This window comes from Engystomops pustulosus, chromosome 8, assembly GCF_040894005.1.
Source record: "Engystomops pustulosus chromosome 8, aEngPut4.maternal, whole genome shotgun sequence".
NCBI lineage: Eukaryota > Metazoa > Chordata > Amphibia > Anura > Leptodactylidae > Engystomops > Engystomops pustulosus.
Window position 1 is genome coordinate 68,656,836 of NC_092418.1, and position 10,923 is coordinate 68,667,758.

The following is a 10,923-nucleotide window of genomic DNA, read 5'->3' on the forward strand; positions in this document are numbered from 1 at the left end:
GATTTGAGTCACTGTTGCCTTTCTATCAGCTCAAACCAGTCTGCCCATTCTCCCACAGAACTGCCCACAGAACTTCCGCCCACAGAACTGCCGCTCACTGGATGTTTTTTCTTTTTCGGACCATTCTCTGTAAACCCTAGAGATGGTTGTGCGTGAAAATCCCAGTAGATCAGCAGTTTCTGAAATACTCAGACCAGCCCTTCTGGCACCAACAACCATGCCACGTTCAAAGGCACTCAGATCACCTTTCTTCCCCATACTGATGCTCGGTTTGAACTGCAGGAGATTGTCTTGACCATGTCTACATGCCTAAATGCACTGAGTTGCCGCCATGTGAATGGCTGATTAGAAATTAAGTGTTAACGAGCAGTTGGACAGGTGTACCTAATAAAGTGGTCGGTGAGTGTATATATAACTTCTCCAAACAGAATGAACTGTATGTTCAATCATGTTCTTACAAACTGACAGCATTGGGACTAAGAAATATTAGGAACAATTAAAGTGATGAAAGTAATATAGAAAAGTTAAGTCAATTAAATTGCACCCATTATCCATGAGTGACTATGTTGCACATGAAGAAGCTGTCATTGTAATAGACTGCGAATTGCTGCTTCAAATTACTAATACTCTTCAATACAATGAAAATAATTCACCACCAAAGCAATTGAATGATACTAAATGTTTCCAATGATAAGTTCACTTTCCTCCTCATTTCTTGTGTATAGATAAAAGAATGTAATAAAAACAGAAAAATACTAGTCAACTACAATGTATTTCACTCTTTTCTAACGGATTCTACCTTAAGGGACTGTGAAAACCAGGCTACCATTAATGAAATGTTTTTCAGTGGTAATACCGTATCCCTTACTTAACATATACTATTACATGTCAAGGCTTCAAACATGATTGTGTTACTACCATTTGGCAATTACATAGAGAGGGATAAGAGTGTCGTGACCTCTCTGTAAAATTAATGGGAGTGATTGTCACCATTAAAAATTGAATACTTGTTACTGTTTCATAATGTGAATAGGTGTCAAGGACAATCCATGGATCTTAAGAAAGGGTCCAAAGAAATATAATAATAATAATCCTTTTTTTTTTTTTGGTATGGGCAGGGCCTTTTGCTTCTGAGGGACCCACGCCTGCCCATACCTGGGCCCTATATGAAGATCGCCCGTGTGACATCAAAATTTATGCTCTGCGCGGGCTCTTACATTATGACGTCACACAGCCGCAACACCGCTGCTTCAGAGTGATGCACTCAGGCCCGAAAACAGAGGAGACAGAGTAGCGGGGCCATGGGAGAAGAAGCCGGAGTATAGCTTTTTAAATTTATTTTTAAGAGAGTCCGGCTGTGGACATAACAGTAATGATGGAGGGAGCATCAGGGGTAGACATTTCAGTAAAGGGGGACCCTGCGGGTGGACATTTCATTAATGAGCATTTCCTACCCTAGGGGTTGTCCTCCAGTCAATAACTTTTCCCGTTTCTTTTATTTATTTTTTTTTGGGGGGGGGGGAGGGATTTAGTAGCCTCATATTATACGTGAGTATGAGGGGGAGTTCAGCTGCAGGATGCACAGAGGCCGGGCAGCCAGGGGCAGCATCCACATCTCCAACATGGTCTGGAGGATCTGGTCTGGACGGCAGTCGGGGTGGAGGGTTTCAAGCAGTCCGGGAATGTTCTGCTTTTCTAAATAGATGGGTTATAAGAGCATGATTGTAGCTCATCATTAAATTACTTTTATAAACCGTATAAGATTAAGGATATAGAGTAGTACTTAAGTCCTAATTTCCGGACATATGTTGGTTTGGATGCTGGTGGGGGACCCTAGTTGTGTGAACAGTTGCATAGATGTGACTGAACCAATAAATGAATTCAAGCTAATGCTTCTCCGGCATTGTCTATAGCCTGCCCATGTCCTGAGCCTTGTCACTTGTGGAAATGTAACTTGTAGTTCTTCTACATTTCTTCATTTCTATCTCCAATACTACATCCCTATTCCAGCACAAATAGACAAAAAAAGCTTTACTAAGCTGCCCAGACCTCATATGTTACCAATGATGTCCATACACGCACAACACCAATTTGTCTGCGTGAACAATAGATCGTAACATTTAGGGAATCACAGATTATAAAAGTTTTGAGGCCATGATTTTACAGATCAAAATCCTGATCAATATTTTTACTTTAAGTAGTCAGTGAGCCACTGGGCTCAAGCACAGTATACAGCAGATGGCACAAGAACCATCATTTACTACAGTATGTTATCCAGGATGATGAGAAGCATATTCTGTGTCCATCTGAAGCACTTTCACTTCAGCGCACTGAATTTATTATAATAGCCATAAACACTCATTATGGAGGTGTTGTCTAGAATTAGACTCTGTTCAGTCATTTAAAAGGAAATCTACCACCAGGATGAAGGATTGTAAACCAAGCACAATGACAAACTGGTGTGTGCAGCCTCTGGCAGGATCTGGTATTCTTTAAGAAAAAAACTGCTTTAAAATTATGCAAATGAACATAAGGGGCTCAAGGCTCCATTAACACCTATGGAGCCCAGAGCCTCTCCATCTTATTTGCATAATTTTTAATGCAATAAAAAAAAACAGGGCATAAGAATCTAAAAGAAGAGCAGAGGGGGCACTCACAAGTTTGTCAGTGTGGTTGGTTTACAATCCTTCATCCTGGTGGTAGATGTCCTTTAATATTGGCAACATATTAAATCATGCCCCGAACATAATTTAGGGAGCATTGTTATTTATTACTTCTTTACTGAAGGCCTAAAGCGAGAACCTAAATGCTACCCAGTCAGCACATTAACCCCTAAACGCTCTGCGCCATAGCTCTACGGTGCAGAGGTATAGGGAATGTGTGAAGAGGGCTCACGGGCCGAGTCCTCTTTATACAGAGGTGGGGGTTGTTGCATATTGCAGCAAACCCCCACCGCTAATAACCGCGGTCGGTGCTTGCACCGATCGCGGCTATTAACCCTTTCGTTGTCGCCGGCGGCATTTAAAAGACAGCGGTGCGATCGGTTGCCATGGTAGCCTCGGGTCTTCGTTTGACCCAAGGCTATCTGGCATCTGCAGATTCATGTAATGAATGAGCTGCAAAAATGCCATATATTGCAATACAGAAGTATTGCAGCAGTATATGGTAGGAACGATCTGACCATCTAGGGTTACCCTAGATCAGTGATGGCAAACCTTTTAGATACAGAGTGCCCAAACTACAACCAAAACCCACTTTTATGTCGCAAAGTGCCAACATGACAATTTAAGCAGTAACCTATTGATCTCTGCTGTACCACAAGTTTCAATCATATTGGCATCCTGAGGACACCATACAATAGAAATCAGGAAACATTCGGATTGTAGCCTCCCTCTAGGGTGCCCTGAAGAGGAAGAAACAGGGGACCCAAAGCAGGAGCTCCAATGATAATCCATCTCTGTCCACTCCTTCTGGCTCCTCCTGTAGTCCTGACAGCCAAGTAGGTGTCACTTTAAAATAGCACTGAGCGTGGCGGGCCGTGGGCTGTCTTGGACTGCAGGAGGAAGCCTTGAGTCCTATCTGGTAAATTCTTTGCTAGGTGCCCACAGAAATGGCTTTGAGTGCCACCTCTGGCACCCGTGCCATAGGTTCGCCATCACTGCCCTAGATGGTCTAAGAAATAGTGGGGAAAAAAAAGTTTAAAAAAAGTTTAAAAAATAAAAAAATTAATAAAATATAAAAAATTCAAATCTCCCCCCTTTCGCTAGAACTGATATAAAACATAATAAACAGCAAAAATCGCAGACACCTTAGGTATCGCCGCGTCCCAAAATGCCCAATCTATCAAAATATAAAAACAGTTACGGCCGGCGGTGACCTCCGAGATGGGAAATGGCGCCCAAATGTCCGAAATGCGACTTTTACACCTTTTTACATCACATAAAAAATGGAATAAAAAAATTATCAAAATGTCGCACAGACCTAAAAATAGTAGCAATGTAAAGGTTGGCTCATTTCGCAAAAAATGACACCTCACACAGCTCCGTGCACCAAAGTATGAAAAAGTTATTAGCTGCAGAAGATGGCAAAAAAAAATTTTTCTTTTCTGTACACATTCGTTTAATTTTTGAAAATGTATTAAAACACAATAAAACCTAACCAAAGAATAAAGCTGAGGTGTTATTTTGAGTGCACAGTCAAAGTCGCAAAAACTGAGCCCACAAGAATGTGACACGTGCGGTTTTTTGTTCAATTTTTCCACATTTGGAATTTTTTTCAGCTTCGCAGTACATGGCATGTTAAAATAAATAACATTACGGGAAAGTAAAATTTGTTACACACAAAATAAGCCCTCACACAGCTCTGTACACAGAAAAATGAAAAAGTTATGGATATTTGAAGGTGGAGAGCGAGAAATGAGCGAAAAAACCCTGCGTCCTTAAGGTTAAATGGATCCAAAAAAAGAGAGGTAAATACCTTGCCAGATATATTAAAAGTGTCTTAAAGGGCTTCTACCACCAGGATAGTGTATATTGTATGTAAATGAGCCTGAGGGGTATTAATGGAGCCTGGAGCATTTGCATAGTCTTTCATCCTGGTGTCCTTTAACCGGTTCGCGACCGCCCGCCGTGTATTCACGGCGGCGGTCGCGTCGCGCTGCATGGAGAGGGCTCACGGGCTGAGCCCTCTCCATAGCCGGTAAGTCTTTGCTGCATATTGCAAGTGCTAGCGCCGATCGCGGGTGTTTTCACAGCATGGGGAGTCCTAAAAATAGTATAAATAAAAATAAGTTAAAAAAAAAATTATAATAAAAAAACCTAAAATTTCAAATCACCCCCCTTTCCCTAGAACTGACATAAATATAAATAAACAGTAAAAATCATAAACTCATCAGGTATCGACGCGTCCGAAAACGCCCGATCTATCAAAATATGATAACGGTTTTTCAATGCGTTTAACCCCGTAACGGAAAATAGCAGAAAAAAGTCGAAAATGGCACTTTTTTGCCATTTTGAAAAATCTAAAAAAATCTATAAAAACTGATCAAAAGGTCGTACAGTCCTAAAAATGATATCATTGAACATATTATCAAATTTAGCAAAAAATGACACCACCCACAGCTCTGTACACCATAGTATAAAAAAGTTATTAGCGCCAGAAGTTGGCAAAATCAAAAAAATTATTTTTGTACAGGAGGTTTTAATTTTTGTAAATGTATGAAAACATTATAAAACCTATACAAATTTGGTATCCCCTTAATCGTACCGACCCAAAGAATAAAGTAGACATGTCATTTGGGGCGCTCAGTGAAAGATGTAATATCCAAGCCCACAAGAAAATGGCGCAAATGCGTTTTTTCACCATTTTCATTGCATTTGGAATTTTTTTCCCGCTTCCGAGTACATGGCATGGAATATTTAATACCATCATTATGAAGTGCAATTTGTTACGCAGAAAACAAGCCGTCACACAGCTCTTTATGTGTAAAAATAAAAAAGTTATAGATTTTTGAAGGTGGGGAGTGAAAAATGGACATGAAAAAACAGGAAAGGGCCCGGTCCTTAACCGGTTAAAGTAAGAGACAGTGGTGGAGATTTATCAGGAGAATCTGAGAGAAGAACTGTACTAGTTTCCCATGGGAACCAATCAGAGCTCAGCTTTCAAATTTCCACTGCTGTTTATAAAATGAAAGCTGAGCTCTGATTGGTTTCCATGGGCAACCTCAGACGCTTCTGAAAAATCTCCCCCAGTTAGATTAGACAGTCTTATATTGCAACAGATGCTGGATGATAAATCTGGAATAGTTTATTACTGTCTATTAAACCTCCTACCATTTAGGCCAGAAAATTGCACCAACATTCTGGTGCATTACATAATTTTTGCAGCAAGGCAATTTCCCTGCTTGTTCCTGCCCCAGTATCCGATTGTATCCATGCCAATTTTGTTGAAAAGTTTGTCCTAAACTCTTGATAAATGTGGTGCAACATTTTTGGCACACATTACAACAGAATTCCGTCATATACAGATATATACAAATCTGCCCCATTGTCTATGTAGTGACCATGTGAGAGAACTTACTTTCTACATTAATACCTCACCGTTTTGTAGATCTCTGCTTGCTGTCATTCTATAAGAAGCTTCTAAGTTTACTGCCATTCGATATAAATCTGTTCATGGTCACACAGGTAAACAGCTTGTAGTGCCACAGAGATTAATCAGAGCTGAATGATATAATGAGCTGTGTACCTGTGTGACATCACATGACCAGGCACAGATTTCTATCGACATATATATATATATATAATTTATGGGGATTAACCAATGATTCTTCCTATAAAATGACAGCAAGCAGAGATCTAGAAAAGTGTGAGAAATCGATTCTATGATATTTCATCAAGCAAACATGAACATTTATTTCACATAGTCCAACTAAGCACTAACACACCCGCTTTGGTGTACATTTTTTCTGTCTTGTTGGACACACTGCAGACCTATATATCATGGAGCTCAGAATCCAAGTTATTATCTTGCAGCATAAATCACTTACGGTTAAGACAGTCCATCTTTATTTTATTATGCATTTCACTCCGACAACCAGACTTGCATTTTTTTTTTTTTTTTTTTTTACACAATTTAAAAAACATGCATGTTAAAACCTAAGCATGCTCTATTTTTGCACACACAAGTCACATGTGTGAAAAACGCACCATACAACTCTATGGAGACGCATCAAAAACGCATTGCACTCTGAGACTAATTCAAGTGCAATACAAGTGCAATGCATTTTACACTGATCAATTGCCATAGAAAAGATAGACCACAGTCACAAGTCTTTCACACGCTTTGAAAACACAAAAAAAGGCATTAAAACCGAGACACTGAGGGTGAATTCGCACGTGGTGTTGAACACATGTGATCCAAAACGTAATGGATCAGCTAAAGATAAATTTGTATAATTAGATGGCGGTTAAAATTTCGGTTTACAAAATGCAACCATAAAGGCATGTGTTAAGGTTGCGTTTTGTAAATGCAAATGTGAACAGCCATTTAAGTAGGCGAATCTCTCTTCAGTATATCTTATGTGTTTTGAAACACATGCGCTCAATGCCACGTGTAAATGCACCCTGAGGCAGCGTACACACGTAGCTTTGCGTTTTTTGTTGCGTTTTTGATGCAGCAAACTACTTGCTGCAAATGTGTTTTATAATCCTAATCGGGTGTAAGCAATTATCTTCTGCAACCTTGAAAAATGCATAAAAGTTGGGACCTTGATGAAAAAGTTAAGGGAAACTATTTCCCAGTAAAACACAAATGATGAAACGCATCACAAAAACGCAAAATTACGCATTGCTATTAGAAGTTTGAGCGCTTTTTAAAAATTTAAATGGAACAGGAACGGGAGCGTCTTTTCATATACGTCACAAACGCAACAAAAAACGTGACCTGCACAAACTGACTGAAAACACTAGCCAAACCTCATAGCGGGCAACACAGCCCAGTTCCCAATTAAAAACAAATTTCTCCAAAGTTTTTGGTAAAAGAATTTGCAATTAAAATGAAAAATTGACTTTCCTACTGACTTTCCCTGTACCCAAAGAGGTTTTGTTACTATTAGGATAGTATGTTTTACCCAGTAGTTTAGAGGTTACATCAATTACCTCTAATCCCAACAAATACAGTTTAATTTGCACATAAAAAAAACGCTTGATACATTGTTACTGATGTGTTATTAAACACCCATAAAAAAAATCAGAACCCATCAGTCTCCTTACTGATGAATAATGAGTCATCCGTGTTTCTTTCTACTTTAATATTCTTTTAAATATTCAAGAATTTCTTGAGTTTCATTTTATTCATAATTTATTCCTCCGTTGGAGTCTTTACTAGAGATTCTGATCTGAGCAGAATTTAGTATTTGATGAGGAACGTCACTTAGATGGCTCTATAATGCGGAGTATGAGAAGGATTGGGGGCGAGATGGTTCATTTTGTGGATAGACCTTAATTAATTTTACAAACAAAAAAGAAAAGCTGAACGCTCCAAAGATCTTTTTCATTTTTTACCCAGCTATGCAGCAAAGCCTTTGATGCATAAAATTATACACATCCAAGAAGAACATGAAGTCATTTAAATGCATGGATGTCTTTTTCTGTCAGAAGAGATTGTCTGCTGGTTAAATAGATTTAAGGTGTAAGGTAGAAAAGTGTGGAAAAATAAATGGATAAAGCAATTCAGAGATCACTGAACTATGCATGAGGCAAGGATATACAATGTGATCTGCGTATATCAGCTATGGATATTCTCTAACCACCCCCAGTCCATTGCTTGATGGTTTGGAACTACAATGTAAAGGACCGACAAACTTTGTTTTATAATTGTTGTACGACAACTACTACCTAGATACTACACATTGTAACTACAGCGAGCAGCCACACCCAGGACCTGCTAAAAATGTCCCTTTGCTTCATACCATGAGATTAGTACTATAAATGATGCATCATAGTTGATGGTCTTGTACCATACAAGAAGATTTAGGTTACGCCTCTGGTTGTGATAAATTGATCATTTACTGTTTAATAACTGTCAAAAAAGTAAAAAGTGCACAAGTAACACTTTACAGTAAGTATAGTAGCGATGGGTAAGTGACATTCAGTAGGCCACATGAGTGGCAGCAGTGTTCATATGCCACATGATAAGCGGAGAGTCCTGCGATAGATTTTTCCCAGGAACTAGTGTAATATTTTAAACAATGAGGGAAGTAGTAGTAAATTTTGTTGAACATGGGGCCTGTATCAACACAGAAGTGAATTGAAGTGTGTTAAAGTATGTTCCCCTTGTTCTAGATTACTTCATGTCTTTACTTCTCTATATTACCTGATTCCAAAACAGAAATATTATCAAACACTTCTTTTAAAAAAAAAAAAAAAAAAAAAAGGGAAAAGGAAAGATTTGACAGCCAACCCCTGTACCCTGCACCCTGACCTGTATGGGTAAAGTCTTAAAAATGATATGAGCTAGAAAATTCTAAAAATTAAAAAAGAGAATTGGCGATTGGAATCCAGCAGGATAATATTGTGCTACTTCACAGTCAGCAAAGCATCTTGTCTTCTGGGTTATAAAGATTGCAGATAAATATGATTTGTTAAGTACAGAGTAAAATTGATCTGAGAAATGTGCCTTGCAAACATTTTCCTCTTCCTGAATCCAGAGTCAGCAGTGCTTTCTTAGTGCCATAATTGCAGATAGCCACTGCAGTAAGGGAAGATATGAAATCAAGGCAATGTCCTACTTAGGCCACTCAGCTTTACTATGCAATGCCACCAGCTACACCTTAACTAATTCAGCCATTTGGGTAATAGTTCCCAATAAGACATCTAGCAGGGTAAACATACTAGTCCAATTCCTTGGTGGACGCATGTGATGAGATAAGATTCTACATAGGAGAATACAAACCTGAAACTTAGTAACCCTTTCCCCAGCATGACTGCTGCACTGCATTGCAGAAGTGTGTGTGCCATCACAGGGTTAAACAGCCGGTGCAGAAAGTTGCTTCAGGTGGCACTAAGCATCTACTGGAAGTAGTTCCTATTATCCGCATTCCATATACTGCGGTATTTCCTTATGCAACATGAATGGGATCTATCCCTTCTACAAGCAGATGACTTCACTTCCATAGATCCTGCAGCCCTTACACCTTGCAGAGGTCATTGCAGATTTTTCCATTTGTCTTTTTGGATCGGATTGAAGGAATCCTATGCTCAGGGATGAGGAGCTGAGGGAACACATGGCTGACAATCCCCACTGCTCACAGTCATCACCTTGTATAGTGGGGGCAGAATGAACTTTCTGCCCCTGGGGGGGGGGGGTTGCTGAGAACTTGTGTGGGCTCTGGCTGGCATCCTGCAGGTGTGTACCAGTACAGAGTGTGACTCACCTGTGAGTGCGGCTCCCCAGGGCTGGGGGCAGGAGAGCAGCAGCAGATAGAGCAGGTGCAGCAGTGCAGGGCAGGACAGATGGGGCCGGGGATGCCGCAGGGAGCTGCCTGCCTCCTCCATAGCTCATAGCTCTGCAGACCTGGGATGCAGCTCAGTCTGTGGCTGGCAGTAGCGCCCTCCTCATTGGCACAGAGGGGGCTCGGACACCCCAGCAGGGGTTATCTGCCTCCCATTTGGATCTTGTCTACAGCTGCATCAGCTATTGCAGCACTTGCATCCTTCCACCCCAGTATCCACCCGTCTGGTTTTTTCTGCACATTGCGCCTCCCTCCCGCCCCCTTGGTGCATGACAGCGGCTGCCTCCTCCCCCAGTTACTACTGTGCTACTAGCGCCGCCGCCTCCTCCCCGGGGCTGCTGCTGCTGCTGATGCTTCTGTTGCTAGGAGAGGAGGCCGCCACGGCGCATGCGTGCTGCAGAGCCGGAGGAGGCTCCCACAAGGATGCAGTGCACAACCTGGAGAGCGGCCGCGTCTGTACAGCGTCCTACACACTCACCGGCACAGCGCCGCTATTCTACTCTGTCACTCCACCACTGCCGGGCACTGTAGCTGGGGACAGGTGCATGGCTGGTAGTGTGCTGGCACTTAGAAGTAACCTGGGACTATGGGCACAGATAGCATTATATAGCAAAATAAAAGTTCAGTTCTCTTTAAGGGAAATCTAATAATCCATCATGATATATTTGTTATCATGGCCTCTCTCCTTCTAAAATCAACTTTTAAAATTATGCTAAGGAGCCAGAAGGTGTTACCAGAGCCCCCAATGCTGAAGATTCACCGGCTGTTACATTGTGCAGAAGCATCTCCCCCATCCCACTGTGTGCTAAAACGTTCTTTGTTGCTGTGAGATTACATCAGGCAGAGGGAAGGGGAAGTGCTGAGGGAGCAGGGGGGGACTGTGTCCCCAGAGCCTTTAGGATTGATTTTAC

At 41.0% G+C, this 10,923-nt stretch overlaps 1 protein-coding gene across 11 annotated transcripts in view; it reads right to left on the reverse strand.

The window, feature by feature from the left end:
• ADAM23 (ADAM metallopeptidase domain 23) overlaps positions 1–10,322 on the reverse strand; it is a 162,330-nt gene extending 152,008 nt beyond the window's left edge. For 3 of the 11 annotated variants that reach the window (XR_011849397.1, XM_072121073.1, XM_072121069.1), the window contains exon 1: positions 9,935–10,317. Coding sequence is in view for 9 of the 11 variants with exons in the window: in XM_072121073.1 (XP_071977174.1) it covers positions 9,935–10,055 (121 nt within the window). In the remaining 2 variants the exon portion in view is untranslated. Of the gene's footprint in view, positions 1–9,934 lie in introns of all 11 variants that reach the window. The other 8 variants (XR_011849398.1, XM_072121066.1, XM_072121071.1 and 5 more) reach the window with 5 other exon arrangements.
• Between the last annotated feature and the right edge of the window lie 601 nt (positions 10,323–10,923).